Source organism: Botryllus schlosseri, chromosome 4, assembly GCF_051294905.1.
Source record: "Botryllus schlosseri isolate E-star chromosome 4, Bs_hap1, whole genome shotgun sequence".
Taxonomy (NCBI): Eukaryota; Metazoa; Chordata; class Ascidiacea; order Stolidobranchia; family Styelidae; genus Botryllus; species Botryllus schlosseri.
The window spans coordinates 28,396,835-28,414,055 of record NC_137239.1 but is presented as its reverse complement, the minus strand read 5'-3'; the positions used below and the strand labels follow the sequence as shown (position 1 = coordinate 28,414,055).

Sequence of the window (17,221 nt, the reverse complement as noted above, 5' to 3'; positions counted from 1 at the left end):
GATTGTGAGTGCGCCGTGCATGCGTAAGTGAATTCCGCTATTACCTAAACATAACCATCAGAAGATGTGTGTCAACTGTCAAGGCTTGAGTTGTAAAAGACGAGAAAGGTTTGAACAACCTGAAATCGGTGCCATTATAGAACAGATTCCATAACAACTCTGACATTTTGCCTTGCGCAAATCGTCGCCGAGGTTACGTAATACGCGTTGATAAGCAGCGTATTTAATTGTTCGCTAGCGATCAGGGACTCGCTAATTGACAGCGCTTCCGGACTCGTTGACAAGCTTATAATACGCGCAAGTTTGTTAACACGAAGATATTGCATAATCGGCATTTATGCAGGCACTTAACCCTCATGAATTGATGCTATATTATCACTAATTATCAATTCCGTCGGATCATGACGTCATTCCTTTGTGACGTCATCGAACTCGCATGCTTAAGGAAAATTAGCGTTCGGCGCCTATGCATACCGCTTATCTAATAGCGCTCTCAAACAAACCTGACCACTGCCCGTTTCCAAGACAAGATATTCTGTCGTCTCCTTGCAAGTGGTATTGATCGCTACACGTGGCATGGCACTCTGTTCCGTCGATGACATATTCGTCCAAGCAAGATGATGGCAACACAGCTCTATCGTAAAATACAGGCAATGCAGGGCATGCGTCTGAAAAAAATGACAACGTTTCACATTTATTAGGTGGGATGAGGATGTAAATAGTTTCAAAATGCCGATGGTATGCTTTTAGCCAGGGTTGTAACCAAGTCACAAGGTTCCGAGTAACAATTCAATCTCTCTTATATAGATTTGACTCGAGTCAAGTCGAGTCATTTTCAATCCACCACCGAGTCAAGTCCGAGTCGGCGAGCGATGGGTCAAGTCCGAGTCGTAATGTTATGACTCGAGTCCCGAGTCCAAGTCCTTGTCGACTGTCCAGTTTCCCAGTTTCGAGTTGAAGTCTTGTTAAACCCACTTTTTGCAACTCCGTGATATCGAATGCCTCACATTCGTAACATACTTATTTTCCTCACATTTAACAGTTTCTGATCGCATTTTCAATTACCAGTATGGATAGACGAAGTACCAATATTGTGGTAACTTTACTATTCTTCGAAATTACAATGGCCGTCAGAGTCTCGAGTCATTTGATTTGGTCCAAGCCATACGCTATGACTCGGGTGCGAGTCGACTTGAGTCATTTCACACTTTTGGTAAATGACTCGAGTCAAATCGAATCACCAAAAAATCGTGATTCGAGTCGTTACAACCCTGCTTTCAGCTGTTAATCGTGGGTGGGTGCTTTCGAAATTGCGAGATTCATCTTCAAAAATTTTTTTTTTACTGATAAGGTTATTCCTGCACCATCCTTATTCAATGTTCAGCGGCATATGCACATTATGCACTATGGTATGCATAATATGCACAGATTGTGTGTGTGTATATCATGATACACTGTATATGCCACAAAAAACATCAAAGAGAAAAATATAAAATGTCCCCTTCCTATTCTTATTCCTTGTACGTAGAGAACTTCAATATACAGTTGAATAGTATATTCATACCAAGATAACATGAATATGTTCGGCTGACACTTCTAAGGGGTAATCATTAGCAACTAGTACAGAATTGGAAAGGAAACAATTATGTCACCAAATATGACGTCACCGGCATGAAATTTCGAAATTGATGTACAGTGATATACAATGTTCTTTCCAATTCTCTATTAATTGCTATTCAAAATATGGAAGCTTCAATTTCTCACAATGACATGACATGTTGACAGTGCTCCAAAAGCCAGTTTCCAGACAAACGGTCGAGGTGTCGACACCAAACATGATCGCGTCCTCAACGCACTCGAAATCACATCGAGTGCCCTCCGTGACGTTGGGTTGCAAACACGATTTGGGAGACACTTGCACGTTGGCGGGTAAGTCAAGTTTCGGACATGTCTTCTTGCATTCGGCCTGACAATGGTAACAACGATTAATTACCGACCACATAAAAATGTACCATGACTATTGATAATTCCTGTGGTTCTTTAGATCATTTGTGCATACGTTGATATCTATAATAATCAGTAGGGCAAGTTTTTGTTGCAGTTAAATCCGTGGGAAGTTGCATTTATTTTTCACAAAAGTTGCAGTGAAAAGTTGCATTTATATTTTCACAAAAGTTGCACTAAAAGACCACGTTTTTGGTCGTTTGAATAAAAAAAAGGTCAACTTCCCAGTTCCAATCTCGAAATACAGTTTTCCAACCACATTCTCCATTGGTTGACAAAAAAAAAGGTTAACTTTCCGGCTCAGCTCCCGAAATACCCGTTAGAGCGTTACTTCAGTGCTGATTTACAGTATTTCAGTCGAATTTCACCGTGTGTTTCAGCAAAATTCTCAAAAAACAGTGACATAATCAAGCGATCTATTTACATATACTGCTGAATATTTCCAGTAAAAAGTTGATTGCATAAAAAATGGACAAAAGTTGCAAAAAGTTGCACTATAACATTCCTTCAAACAGCTTAAAACAGCATTCTACATAACTTCCGAGTATTCAGGAAGCTGCAGGAAGCTGTAAAAAAAGTTGAAAAAGTTGCCCTAATAATCAGCAATCAGCAAATCTCAATGAACAGCAAAAATACCATTACAAGATATTGATGAAAACTATTTCAAATGAAGCTCAAGGGTTTAAAAATATATACACCAAAGTCGAACTCATTCCGTAGTGCATGGATTACAAGTTTTACTGCAGAATCTGTAGTGCCGATAAATTTTCACCCGAATAGAATATTCGAATTTAATTTGAATGAATAATTATATTTCACGGAAAATTACCGACACAACAGATTTCCCCTCGTCGGGAGATGCCTTTCTTTCAGTTATGTGATTTGGGGTTGACTTTTATCAAAATACGCCAAACCAGTTTGTGCCAAAAGAAGGAGTTCATGTATATTTAAAAAATAAACGGCTAATTGTCTGCTCATTGTGAATCATAAACGGTCAAATAAAACAAATAGGTAGACATGGAATTATGGTCAACGTACCGCAATATCCCAACTGAAGAAAGACTTCTTGGGCATTGCATCATTCTTATATTAAGAAGCGCATGCTGAAAAATTGTGATGTAGACAACATTGTCAGAATGAAGCAAGCAAGCAACTTGAGTGTTGTCAGCCAACAACTGCTGCTGTTGAACGTTCTTGGCAAGCTTCTTAGAAAGGACATGCACAACAATTTTTTTTAATTATTTCAACCATAATACATATTGTAACCACTGGAATTCTTCACAGGTCCATATTTCGTTGAAATATTGTTTTGTTTTCATGTAAAATATTGCCTGTTTCTCAGCAATAAGAGAACAGTTATGTCGGGCGCACCAGTCCTGTTGGAGATGCGACTGATTACGCAAGCGATTGTATCTTGCGCACATGGCCTCTTGTGTGTACGATTGTTAAGGCCTGTCGTTGACGCGATGAATCAGCAAGGATTGCCGCGCACGCTTGTAGCAATCAGCGACCTAATTTCGCTCGCGTACAAACGGCAAACTAACTCTGCAAGAGATCGTGTGCTGCGCCGTCCACTCTCGTTAATTGGCAACACGCTTCTCTATTTGGCCGCGCGTTACACTCTATAATACGCATTACGGGCACGATGGCTAGAGGTGATGCGCGATTGGAAACAAACATGAAGAAAGGTGTGATTTCAAGTTTTTGATCGAAGGAGATTTTTTTCAAGGCTTGCTGTACCCATGTATAATACGCACCCCCCTATTTTGGGGCAAAAAATCATGGAAAATTACAGTAATCTACGGACCCTGAGTTAAGAGCCTATGATCTAATCTGTCACTATTATTAGCAGTCATTAGTCAGTTAGGTCGCTATCCTGCCTATATACTAACGTAAAAACATAATACCTCACCTCTCTGCCAAGCCATACGCCCCCTTCTCCGCACAGCAAGACCTCTGGCCCCACACGATGGTAGCCCTCCTCACACGTATAAACGCACATGATTCCTTCCATGACTTCTTCGTTGTCTTGAAACCCGACGACGCAGGAATTCGGATTTACGGTGCCGTGCGACGGCATCCTCAGCAAAGGGCAGGCTTTTCTGCAAGAGGGCCGTAAAGAGCCCCACCTAACGCGTGATGGTATATTATTTGATAAAAGGTAGAAAATCTGGTCCTGTTATGTAGACCTGCTGGACTGGCATTACAGCATATACACTCATCCACATACAAAATATAAGAAAACAAGATACAGACATATAGGAGGTACAGAACTTCAGTATACAATTGTATAATATATTCATATTGAAATGAACCCGAATATTTTCTGCTCAGACTCGTCAGGGGTAATCGTAAGACACAGAATACAAAGGAGTATTCGACAAGAAATTTGCATCAACATATTTGCATCTAAAAGTTACGATACCAGTAGTCAATATCAGGCGTCTATAACAGGGTTGTAATGACTCGAGTCATTTTCTCAAAATTTGGAAATGACTCGACTCAAGTCAATCTGTGTATTGACTCGACTCGAGTCATAACATATTACTCGAACTAAGTCATATGACTCGAGACACAGACGGCCAAGACCGACATTTCATTGTAATTTCGAAGAATAGTAAAGCAATCACCCTATTTGGATTTAGTCTATTGGCAGGCCTACTAGTACTTAAAAATGCGACCAGAAACTGCTAAAAGTGAGGAAAATTAGTATATTATAAATGCGAACCATTCAATATCACCAAACATAGTCATAAAAAGTGAGTTCAACAAGATTTTAACTGGAAACTGAGCAGTCAACACATTGACTTGGAGTCGGACTCGAGTCATCATCATCATCATCATCACTGGTTTATTAGCAATTTTATCAGTTCAATACACCACAAAATGCGATACAATGAAAAGACAGGAAGATGTCGAAGCGACAAGGAGTAGTCTATGGAATCTGACACCCACCTTGGCCTAGGCGATGTAAAGAGGAGGCATGCACACTGAATGAATGTAAAGAAGATAGTATAGAAAAAGAATGCGACAAGAAATAGGGCGGCATGCCATGGGAAGCGAGATCGATAGGTCAGTCGTGGTCCGGTAATCTTGAGGATGGACTGTATTTATTTAGTAGTATTGCTTGTATGGTGAGTTGAAAATGACTCAACTTGACTTGATTCAAAACTATAAAATTGAGACTGACTTGTGACTCGGAGCCTTGTGACTTGGTTACAACCCTGGTCTACAATAGGGCATCGTCGCCAACGCAGCACATATATGTTCATTGTTATGCAAAAATCAATTTTCTAACCGATTGACAATCAAAGAACAAAATTACAATTCTTACATAGTTATAATTTTCATTATTAGCCAGTGAGGCTTATTGCGAGCAGGTCCTTAACGCCTGTACAGCGAGGATCAAGTTTTAAATGGTTAATGCACTACAACGAAGAAATATGGTTTAGGAAGGAATAATGCCGTTGATTTAGTTTTATTCTTTCCTTGTGGCAACATAATATGTCAACATATCTTTGAAGTAGCGATCAAACCGTAACGTTGTCACAATGTCACAATGCATTATCCAGTTTGTAATGACTTGAGTCACGATTATTTGTTGACTCGACTTGACTCGAGTCATTTTGTCAAATGCGTAAAATGACTCGGTTCAAGTGTATTGACTCGACTTGTACTCGAGTCATTGTACATAACTCGAACCAAGTCATATAAGTCGAGACTAGGCCGGCCAAGACAGACAGTTCATTGTAACTTCCAAGAATAGTACAGTTACCAATTTATTGGTATTTCGTCTATCAGTCCTCATACTTGGAAAAAACTTGACGGAACTCATTAACATAGAAACAGATTCAAGATATTCATCCAGACATAATCAAGATATGTATCAAGAGCCAACCGATATTACCTGCCACTAATATCACACACAGTAGAAGGGGGTCCGGACAATGTGTATCCCTTGTTACAATCAAAGCTGCAAATCTGCCCAACTTTCTGGCGCCGTTCTCTACACGATGTAGGAAACACAATCCCATTCTTCGGAGAATTTGCAGTCGGGCAAGTTTCTGACAATATGTAAAAGAGTATGTATCAAATAGAGCCCCACCTATGTAGCGTTTTTGAGCCGATACCAGAGTTGACTCGAGTCATTTTCTTAAAAGACTGAAAACGACTTGACATCACAAAAATTTCCGATTTTTTTGTCACCTCAATGACAGATTCCAATATTTCTTTCTAAGTGTGATATCGACTCAATATTATTGTCAAGAAAATATCATTACTATCATTATTACTATTATAATATTATCATGATTATAACGTCGGGTTACCATATTTTGAGATCAAGAAAAGAGGAGACTTACTACAAATCCCAAAACTTATGTAATCGGACGAGAAAACGGGTAATTTGATAGTTTTTACTGCAAGTATTGCTGTGTTGACTAAAAAACGGTCATTAATCAAAATAAACTGCTGGAATACCAGCTCTAAGATCATTTGAAACCAGATTTCGCATCATGTCGCAGAATCGCCTGGCTTTAACCCTTTTGAAGGGGGTATATCATATACCATATGGACGTCATGTACTTGGTTTTATGAAAAGCTGAGATTTTTCCGATTCATATGGTACCTTACTCAAAAATTTTTCTTTGCAACAAAAAAATATTTACGAAAACCCGAAAAAAGTGGTTATCACCTAAAATTTCCAGATATACTTCCCGAGTGTGGGAAATATTGTCGGAAATTCTGCCAGAACATCAGAAGTCGACTTGTACAGTATCCTGTGTCATTTTTCACCGTTTCGAACTTCAAACCTTGTTCTGGGGAGTTTTCTGAGGGGGTTTTATTAATTGTGATCACGCTTCAGTGATTTTCAAGAACATGATCAAGTTCAAGTCCAAGTCCGCGACGGAATATGAGTCATGAGCTGACTTACTATGCCTGCAAATGATTAGATATGACAGGAGAAAGTATACTGCGTTGCTTCATGCCATAAACTGGGCGGTAGAGGTCCGATTCGGTATTGATCTTGAACTTGATCATTATGACCACTCACTGACCACGCCCATATGTAAATTTCTCCATGTATTTTTGATTTTTCGATATCTTGCGAGCCGCGCAGTTTACGGCCATGGTTGACGGCTTGTTCGAAATCAGGCAGACGACGGCTACGCACTGAAGCATCATTTTTGACTCTCTGACGCTATCAAGGGGGTCAGTCTTGAAAAATGAGAGAGAGAAAGAGATTTTCTAGAGTTTGATTTTCAAAGTTTGTTTATTTAGTCTTATAAAAACCCTAGGCATATCATGAGGTGTCGATTGAGGGCGAAAACGGTAGAGGGCTATACTCCGCCCACTTTTAAACCGGAACAGCCCAGATTGAAGTCTTGGTGAGGTCACGGTATGAATTTGAAAAGTGATGGTCACTTCTTCAAAAAGTAACCCCCTTGAAAGCTATGAAGGAGGACAAATTGCCAAAAAGGAGGGCATTTTGTCATCCTCGGAGGACGGTCACGATTTCTTGAATAATGAGGACGTATGATAACCCTGTAATAACGACTCAGTTCGAGTTTCAATCCACCATTACTCACTTTTGCAGACAGGACTCACTCCGTCCCATGACCCACCAGCAGAGCAAGTAAGCAACCCCCCTTCCAGAGCATAATTGGAATTGCAGTAATAAGTACACTGCGTTCCAGGTGGTATCAAGTCCAGCGTTGTGCAAAAATTTGGATACACGGCACCGTTGTCTACTTTTGGAAGCCGGTAACAATATCCTGTAATACAAATACAGGATTCGTATGAATTTTATTAATTAAAGCAGAATGCCGGAAATCTAATAATTAAGGTTATTGATATGCTACGAAGCAAGCCCATACTTGAACATTTTGGAGACAAGTTGTCCCAGGCCCCAGTCGCAAGACAAGAGATAGTATCTTCTCCAAATACGTTGTAATTAACATCGCAAGAAAACTTGCATGACAGCCCAATTGATATATAATCTGCGACAGTACATTGCACAGGTTCCACCGATCCAAAATCTGGAATCTGGGAAAAACGTACACGGAGAGATTAAGTCGTGTACTGTCGCTTTAGGCATAACAGTCAGACTTGTACATGTACAAACCTCCGGGGATGTAACCAAGGCACAAGGTTACAAGTCACAAGTCAATCTCACAAGTCGAGTCATTTTCAATTCATCGCCGAGTCAAGTCTGAGTCCAAGTGTTTATGTTCACTGTTCAGTAGGGGTGTTCAAAAATGACTTTTTTTCTCAAATTGTACTGGCTACTTGATAAAATTGTTGGGTTACCTAATTCAAGCCTACACACCAAATTTGGTTCAATTCCAACCAGTGGAAGCGGAGTTATTGTCGTCGAAAAATTTGGATTTGAATAAAATAGTATTTATGGTGGGCACACCTTTAATAAATATTTAAAGAATTGGCCACCGTAAATACTATTTTATTGATCATCCAAATTTTTCGACGACAATAACTCCACTTCCACTGGTCGGAATTGAACCAAATTTGGTGAACATCGTTTCTATAGATGACCCAACACTTTCATGGGGTGAAAAGAAGATTTTGAAATTTTTGATTATTTATTTTTAGATAATAAATAGAAACTTTCTACTCCTGTAGCAATGCGGCTACAGGCTGGAATTGAACCAAATTTGGTGTGTAGGCTTACATTAGGTAACCTAATAATTTTATCAAGTAGCCAGTACGATTAGAGAAAAAAATTCATTTTTGAACACCCCTACTGTTCAGTTTTCAGTTCAATTCGGTTCAACCCACTTTTTTCAACTCTGCTCGAGCGATATAGAATGGCTCACATTCATAATATAGTAATTTTCCTCAGTCTTAACAGTTTCTGGCCCTATTTTCCAAGTACCAGCACTGCTAGACGAAATACCAATCATGCGGTGACTTTACTGTTCTTCGAAGTTACAATGAAATATCTGTCTTGGCCGTCTTAGTTTCGTGTCATATGTCTTGGTTTAAGTCATGTACAAGTCGAGTCAATACGAGCCAGTGGGTGGGTTTCTAGTTGTGGGAATTCTAGTTTCAAGTTTTGAAAAGTGAGTACCGGTAATTCTAGTTTTAGTTCCCAATTTTGAAACGTGTGTAGTTCTATTTCTAGTAGCTCATTTTGAAAATCCAGTGTTTTGTACAAGTCTGTCAACAGTCAACATATATATACACTACCTGCAAGGGAGGACAAGTGACATTGCTGGATCTGAAGGCCGGAGCAGATACGGCTGATAGTTCAATGTATCGAAGGTCAAATTCTTCATCCGTATTCAAAAGGAAAGTTTCAAATGTCTCTTCTGATTTCCCAGATTGCCTGCTTGTCTATTAAATGAAGTTTATGCAATAGAAAAAATTCCAGCTATGCAGTCAATACAAAGCAATACGTTTTCTCAGAATTAGCGTAAACATGAGTCTGAATTCGATTTGAGAGAGACTGACTGTTTTGTAGTCGCTCAAATGAGAGGGTGCCGTCACACCAAGTATTGTGTAATTAATATGAAATTACATAATATGCACAATATGTAGTATGTGGCACTGTAAGCTCCATACCAGATATAGGGGTGGTAACTTAAGACCATATTAGTTACAGGTCAACTGCATCATGCTTAGTCAATAGGCTGTGATAATTTTGATCTTGAAGAACTACCGTTTTGTATGTTCCTCTGCGACTGCGTATTGTTTAGGAGTTTTTAGGCTTTTTTTGGTTTAAGGTTTGAAATTGTTTTTGAGGTTTTTCAACAAAAGCCATAAAACAAATTTATGCAGGCATATAGAATTTCTTCATGGCTTCAAATTTTCAAACGTCATTTGACAATCAATTTGCTATGCTCCAATAATTTTAGTGTTACTATGCCAAGCTTCATTGTTATTTTGACAGCTGATACCTCCATAATAACTTATATCGTATTACTGTTTTCAATTTTTTCATTTTTATTTGAATTTGTATTGTCGATACTTCCTGACGAAAAGCTTGGAAGAATGATAAGAAATATATTGCGATAAATATTCTATAACAATAAATTTTCAAGTTCTGTACCACAAATCTTTTATTAATATATACAGATTATAACATTCTGAAAATTTTACTCAAACTTGCCGGAGCTACAACACCATTCTTTAAATATCTACCGTATTAAATATATGGTCAAGGTGGTGTCCAATTTAAGGACAACCCCGAGTCATTTCGACACCTTCTAATCTTTTCATTGTATCGCCATCTTGTGGTGTTGTGAGATAATGAAAATAATAATAACAAACCAGAACTCATGTAAACCACCATTGTGAGCACACCAAATATAATTCTTACCATTCCAACTTTAACAGACTCTGGGTCAAAAACAATGTCACTCTGACATTTCCTTAGAAGTTCATCAGCAGCATCTAATAATTGAACATCTTGCGATAGCAATGCCCTCCACCGAACAATCGCTCCTCTATGGTTGACACCAAATATCTTCGACAAAAGGTCCTCCTCCAGAGAAGTCACTTGGAGGGCCGCTATTGGGAGTGGTCCCAAGCATTCCGTTAACTATAATATTGTGATGTAGTTTACATATATGCAAAAGTGATGAACTTAAGTGGACTGAGATATCTAGCTACACTGGGTACCTGATAGTAGGATTAATATCAGCAAGTTTACTAGGGTTATAATACAGAGCTGGCTTCAGTCCAAGTTTGTGGTTAGTTCAAAGGGGTTTAAAGTAGGATTATAATGACTCGGGTCATGACTCGAATCGAGTCACCTTTTTTCATTGACTCAACTTGACTCGACTCCAGTGACTTTGTGTATCAACTTGACTTGTATCTAAGTCAATGCACATGACTCGATTAAGTCCCATGATTCAACACTAGAGTGAGAAAAATGAGTACCGTATATTATGAATATCAGACAGGGTTGTAATGACTCGAGTCATGACTTGACTCAATTCCGACTCGAGTTACAATTTTCTGATGACTCGACTTGAGTCATTTTCTTAAAATACTGAAATGACTCGACTCGAGTCAATTCGTGTATTGACTCAACTTGGACTCGAGTAACCACACTGTTGGTATTTCGCCTATTGGTGCTGGTAGGCCTACTTGAAAATGTGACCACAAACTGTCAAAAGTGAGGGAGATTCGTATATTTTAAATGTGAACCATTCGATATCACCAAACAGAGTTATAAAACGTGGTTTCAAGAAGACTTAAACTCGAAACTGAGCAGTCAACACAATGACTTGGACTCGGACTCGAGTCATAATACCATGACTCGGACTTGACCTTCCGCTCGCGGACTTGCACTCGGTAATGAATTAAAAATGACTCGACTTGACTTGAGTCAAAACTATAAAAGTGAGATCGACTTGTGACTCGGAGCCTTGTGACATGGTTACAACTCTGCTGAGTACAGGATAGTAGGATTTAGATATCAGCAAGTTTACTAGTTCAAGTTTGTGGTTAGTTACGAGTTTACAGCAGAATTGTCATGACTCGGGTCACAACTCGAGTCGACTCACAATTTTCCATTGAGTCAACCTGACTCGACTCGACTTCAGTGGCTTTGTGTATTAACTTGACTTGTACCTGAGTCATTGCGTATGACCCAACTAAGTTACATGATTCAAGACGATAGTGAGAAAAAAGAGTATATTATGAATAAGAGGTCTTCGATATCTACGAAGAGTCGCAAAAAATTGAGGAATTTGACTCGGTGGTGAATTGAAAATGACTCGACTTGACTCAAGTCAAAACTATAAACACAAGATTGAATTGTGACTCAGTACCTTGTGAGTTGGTTACAACTTACAACCCTATTTTACAGTAAGCTATGAAGTTGGATCAGAGGGCCTTTTTAACGATATTTATCAACAGATAACAAATCTCCAAGCCTAATGCCCTGATCCTCGCTGAAACAGTAAATCCAGGCCTAATCATCTCCACAATCCAGCATCACAAATTCCTGTAAGTCAATGTCAATCTGATTTGACGCCTGATACTAACTAGTTTGACAAAAAATTTTACAATAAAGCTTGAGGGTATTGCATGTCATAACTACATAACCAATGTATGCTACGACAAAGTGGTTATCAACTGTGAGTGTCCACTGTCCACATACCGGTACCAAAAATTACTATGTGCATACTAAAATTATGGCAACGTCTATCAGCGATCAACAACTTTTGAAATAAGATATTTATACCATCTCAGAGTCTTGAAAAAAATTAAAGAGGACTACAAATTGAATCAAAATGACTGTATTCACAAATCATGTAGCCTATATATTGGGTTTCTAATCAAATGTCATGATGTGAATTGAAATATCTTTTAACTTAGGGAAAGAGGCAGTCTAATCCCATATAACTTAGGTGCAGATGTCAACTGAAGTTGGTGAATTAAAAATTGAAGAATCAAAGAATAAATTAATTGGCACTCCTTAAATTATATTCTAGAGAAGGTGGATTACCATCATTTCTAACGAAGATTTCAAGACAGAGTGTCTTTCCAAAACAAAATCTTTGTCATAATTGAGATTTCTCCCTTGAACTGCATCAACCTTTAGTGACCCAACAATCGTGCGCATCTGGGGCTCGTTCGCGTCACTGATCCGAACCATATATAATATTCCTGAAACAAGAAGCATTATAGAGACCAAGGTCTTGTCGTGACCTACAGGTTTATCTTAAATAATTACATTCCACCCAGTGACTAAATTGGTTACGTTCTAGCAGACATCAGCTCAATTACATCAAATCAGCAGCACAATACAGAATAACACAATGGTGATGCGTCAGGCTTCTTGATCGGTAGGTCGTGGGCTCGATACTCGGCCGAGTCAGATCAAAGACTCGAAAACTGGTATCTGTGACTATCCTGCTAGGCTATCCTGCTGGCATGGAGGAGTAAATAACGGCCGTATCGCATCTCTGTCGTCAAAGAATCTCAATGGTACAGGCCAAAATGGATATTTTCTCTCTCTCTCTCTCTCTCTTTTTAAATGTAGCGAACTATCAAAAATTCTATTCTTTAGGTTAGGAAACTATGGTATGCTAATCGTCAAAATGCGATGAATTCATAATTATGGATTAGTAGCCAATAATTAAGTAGTTCTTAAACTTTTAAGCCTACGACCAAATCAAACCAAGAATAGTAAAGTTCCTAAATTGGTGGTATTTCGTCTGACAGTCCTGATACTTGGAAAATATGGCCAGAAATTGTTAAGACTGAGGAAAATTACGATATTATGAATGCGAGCCATTTTATATCAAGCGAGCGTAGTTGAAAAAAGTGGGTTAAACCAGATTGAACTCAACCCTGAACAGTGAACACAGTGACTTGGACTCGAGTCACAACACTATGACTCGGACTCCACCCTCTAGTCCAGTGTTTCCCAACCCCGAGTCCGCGGACTCATTTGAGTCCGCGGAAGGTCCTTGGTGAGTCCGCGAACACAGGAATTTTCAGTAACTTAATCGGCTCGGCACACTTTTTCTTCCACTTCCGATACGATTTCGGAACATGTAATTGACAGACCTACGGGGCTCGTTCACTTTCGGACCAAAGTCATTGCAGCCTTACGGAGAAAATAGCTTTTTGGTCCGAAAGTGAATGAGCCCCGTCCTGGTCCGGTTTCGTCCAATTCCGATTTGAGAATTAGGCTGAGTGATTTGCAAAATACCCATTTTGAAATGTTAGTAACCTTAATAGCTGTCATAGAAAATGCATAGATACCTCAAATATGTGACTGGCGGCACTCAACTTCAATAGTGCTTTCAGAACTACATTCATTGCAGTAGAATTTATTACCTCGGTGACTTTTCGGGTTTCCCTTATCAAGAATTAACGGCACCATAAAAAGGATAAAGAGTTTGTATACAATCTTTCAATATTCCATTAATATATTCCCCTAATTGTCTGTGTAACGTCTTCTGAGTATCGTATAATTTGATTCTCTATTATCCCTTTATTATGACTACCGGAGTACCGGTACAGCTGACTTTGGCCAGCTACCGTTCCTTTTTATCATTGCATTGTTACGTCATATTTCGCCAATTTGGATTTTGTTTGAATCTCTTTCTATATGCTTCTTATTGTGCCGTTATTGATAAGGGGCATACGAAATTCCTGCAAGTTAATAAATTATACTGCAGTGAATGTAGTTTTGGAAGCAATATTAGAGATACCTCAACAAGCGATGTTTGGCCACGTATATTTCAAACGCAAGAACAACGAAACAGCACCACTACAAATTGATCAGCATTCCAAGCATTATGGGTTCTCCTGATATTTTCTGTGTCTTATGGGCAAACCAGTTGGTTGCAAGTATCACAGGCAAAACGGGTATGCTTTGCACATCTGTCGCATCATCCTGGTTTGATACCAATCACGCCAGGTATAAAACCCCAATTATCGCCAACTGGAATTTTTCAAAATGCCCTACATTTATGTTCGAGGTATAGCCTATTGCTAAAATTGTCATAAGCAATTTTATCACGGTCATAAACTCTACAATTTTGGTCGGATTCACTTGAATTTAGTACGACCGGACTCGGAATTTAATGCCGCGTGTTCACTATTAACAATTCACATACAGAATATGCCAGGTATAAACCCCTGGGACAGCTCTTTATACACTACACACGTATGCGGGACCGTAACTGCCGTACACCAAACCCCCATAATTGAGGGGGGGACCTCGAAGGGGGGCCAAAATTATTCGTGAATTAACATAAATTATAGAGTGTTTTTTGAAAATTTATGCAACTTTTTAGAAAAATTATATCATTATATCATGTTCCGAAACGTCTCGCTCAGCTCGACCGATAAATCTGAATGCATGAGCAGAGATAGCATAAAAAATTTACAACTAGATGCAATCCCCGATCATGTCGACCGATTCAATCATGATTATGGAATATTTTCACGCCTCGCGCGGTTTATTCGAAACAAAACGACTGAACGAACGGTACAAAAATTTCGCCGAGAAGTAGCGGTAAAAACGTATCGGAAGGGGGGTCTGGAGGTGAAGCCCACCAGAAGTTAGGTTTAAGGCCTGTGTGGCCCAAGACCAACGTTTTGTTATTGAGGGGGGGCTGACGAAGTGCTGTTACGGTCCTGCACGTAGGCACATTGCACAGGTTTCCGGTGCGATATACGCTGAGTGCTGGTGATTGATTATGGCGACTTGTTCACTTACAGACTATTTGGGAAATTACAAATCGTAGGGACATATGCTAATCACAGAAACAATCTATAGTTGTCTAATATAAGTGGAAATCGAGATGTGGTCTGCATTACTGAATAGTTGCTTGAATTGCAAAGCCGACAGATGTGGAAAGACAGATTTGAGAAAGCTTCCTTGACTCAATTTTAGCTCATTTTTTTGTTGATACCGTATATTACACTCCCTTGGAAAAAAAAAATAATTCAGTAGGCTAATATATAGCTTGAGTCCGCGGGTATACTGGCGAGCTTGAGATGAGTCCGCGGGTAAAAAAGGTTGAGAACCACTGCTCTAGTCACTGACTTGGACTGGCACTTGACTCGGTGGTGAATTGAAAATGACTCGACGTGACTCAACTCAAAACGGTAATAGTGAGATTGACTTGTGGCTCGGAACCTTGCGACTTGGTTACAACCCTGTTTCGTATTTCCATATCATCATGAATTCAAACAAATTTTTGTAATGCAAAATGTAAGCCATATCATAGTAACGACTTCCTGCGTGTCTCGCTTGTTGGATATAGTACGGCATGCAGCACAGTTACAGTGACCTCGGATATGGAGACCTACAAATTATCCGCAGGAAATCGCGCAAATTCCGCAAATAGTTTTGTTGCATGAAATATAACTACTACACAGGATTACATATTGAAAGATATATCTCGTGACGTCGCGACCAAAAATTATACCCATGGGTCGCGACCCGTACTTCAAGAACCCCTGTCATAAGTAATTGCCTAATTTGTACTTACCCAGCGTCACCCCAAAAGAAATTAAAAAGATAACAGTTAAAACCAATCCGATGATCCCTGCTTGCTTCAGAGAGCATTTGATTCTGGTATCTCCCATGTTTTGCATAATTGCCAGTAATTCACACTATGGTAAGATACATCAAATCAAGTCATGATCTTGCTGAGAATGCAAAACGGTTGGTTTTGTGTCGGTTCATAAACGTAGTAAAATCAATTACAACCCAGTTCGAAATACTAACGCCGTGATATGTAATGTAATGATTAAGAAAAATGCCATTACCAGTGTTTTCAGAGGATAACACCTATATATAACAATCACAATACACTCCACTGAAATCCAGCAACACGGCTTTACCATAAGCGAATGTATGTAGCCGCAGGAGGAGTCCGTGACGCGATTTGCTATTGTGACGCAATAATAATGTCAGGAATAACGATTCCACCATAGTGTCCTATATGGTGTCGACACAAGCAAATCTCACGCCTCACTGAAATTGTATCACGTCACAATTTCCATTTGGCTACAGTCAATTTCACGCTCATTCTTGACCAGCTTACCGAGCATTAAATTTGGTAAAACGGGTATCAATCAAAAGCTGACTCTCCACTGATTACGAAAAAATAAATTTTATTCCGCTCGTGGCCCTGGAACTCCCACAATCAGCCTCGAATTCTTCATTGTTATGGAGATTGGCATTGTGACGCAACAATGGTGTCTGGCTCTTTTTCTCTTGAGCTACTTTCTCGTTTCGCCAGACAGCGTTGTTACGTCCTGAGCTACTCTCTCGTTTCACCAGACAGCATTGTTGCGTCCCAATGCGGATGTGACAGTCGGTATGTAGGTCGCACGTCCCAGCGCTTGCAGCAAAGAATTCGCCAGCATGTCCCACGGCAAATTAGAATAACTAATGTTTCTCCTACTCCTTCATCGCAGTCTGTTGACACAATGCGTGATTATGATCAAGTTACTGCTTGTAATTCGGCTATTGGACAGCATCTCTTATCCCATCCAGAATGTGCTGATCATTACAATGACAGTCAATTTTCTATACTTGCTCGTGGCCGTTCTCTTTTTCATTTAAAGGTCCTGGAATCTACGATCATAAAGCTACGAAAGCCGATTCTCTGTCGCCAGAAGGAACGCCTCTACACTCTTGGAATATTTCATTAATGTTATGTGTTGTGTTTTCGGTTATTTATAACCGAATATGTACTCGTTAACGTTTGTTTTG

At 39.4% G+C, this 17,221-nt stretch overlaps 1 protein-coding gene and 1 long non-coding RNA gene across 3 annotated transcripts in view; one reads left to right on the top strand and one right to left on the bottom strand.

Annotated features, from left to right (window-relative positions):
* The window catches only part of LOC145437719 (uncharacterized), an 87,290-nt gene extending 70,544 nt beyond the window's left edge, over positions 1 to 16,746 (bottom strand). For both annotated transcript variants that reach the window (XM_080314997.1, XM_080314998.1), the window contains exons 1-10: positions 15,990 to 16,746; positions 12,482 to 12,642; positions 10,343 to 10,564; positions 9,211 to 9,357; positions 7,881 to 8,049; positions 7,593 to 7,778; positions 5,912 to 6,068; positions 3,917 to 4,133; positions 1,765 to 1,966; positions 504 to 668 (exon numbers count right to left, since the gene is read on the bottom strand). In XM_080314997.1, coding sequence (XP_080171123.1) covers positions 504 to 668; positions 1,765 to 1,966; positions 3,917 to 4,133; positions 5,912 to 6,068; positions 7,593 to 7,778; positions 7,881 to 8,049; positions 9,211 to 9,357; positions 10,343 to 10,564; positions 12,482 to 12,642; positions 15,990 to 16,095 — 1,732 coding nt within the window. In that variant the 5' untranslated portion in view covers positions 16,096 to 16,746. The remainder of the gene's footprint in view (positions 1 to 503; positions 669 to 1,764; positions 1,967 to 3,916; positions 4,134 to 5,911; positions 6,069 to 7,592; positions 7,779 to 7,880; positions 8,050 to 9,210; positions 9,358 to 10,342; positions 10,565 to 12,481; positions 12,643 to 15,989) is intronic.
* On the top strand, positions 7,581 to 8,904 carry LOC145437734 (uncharacterized). The gene is made up of 2 exons (XR_013914727.1): positions 7,581 to 7,639; positions 7,701 to 8,904. It is a non-coding gene; the product is annotated as an uncharacterized LOC145437734 (long non-coding RNA).
* Positions 16,747 to 17,221: the final 475 nt, after the last annotated feature.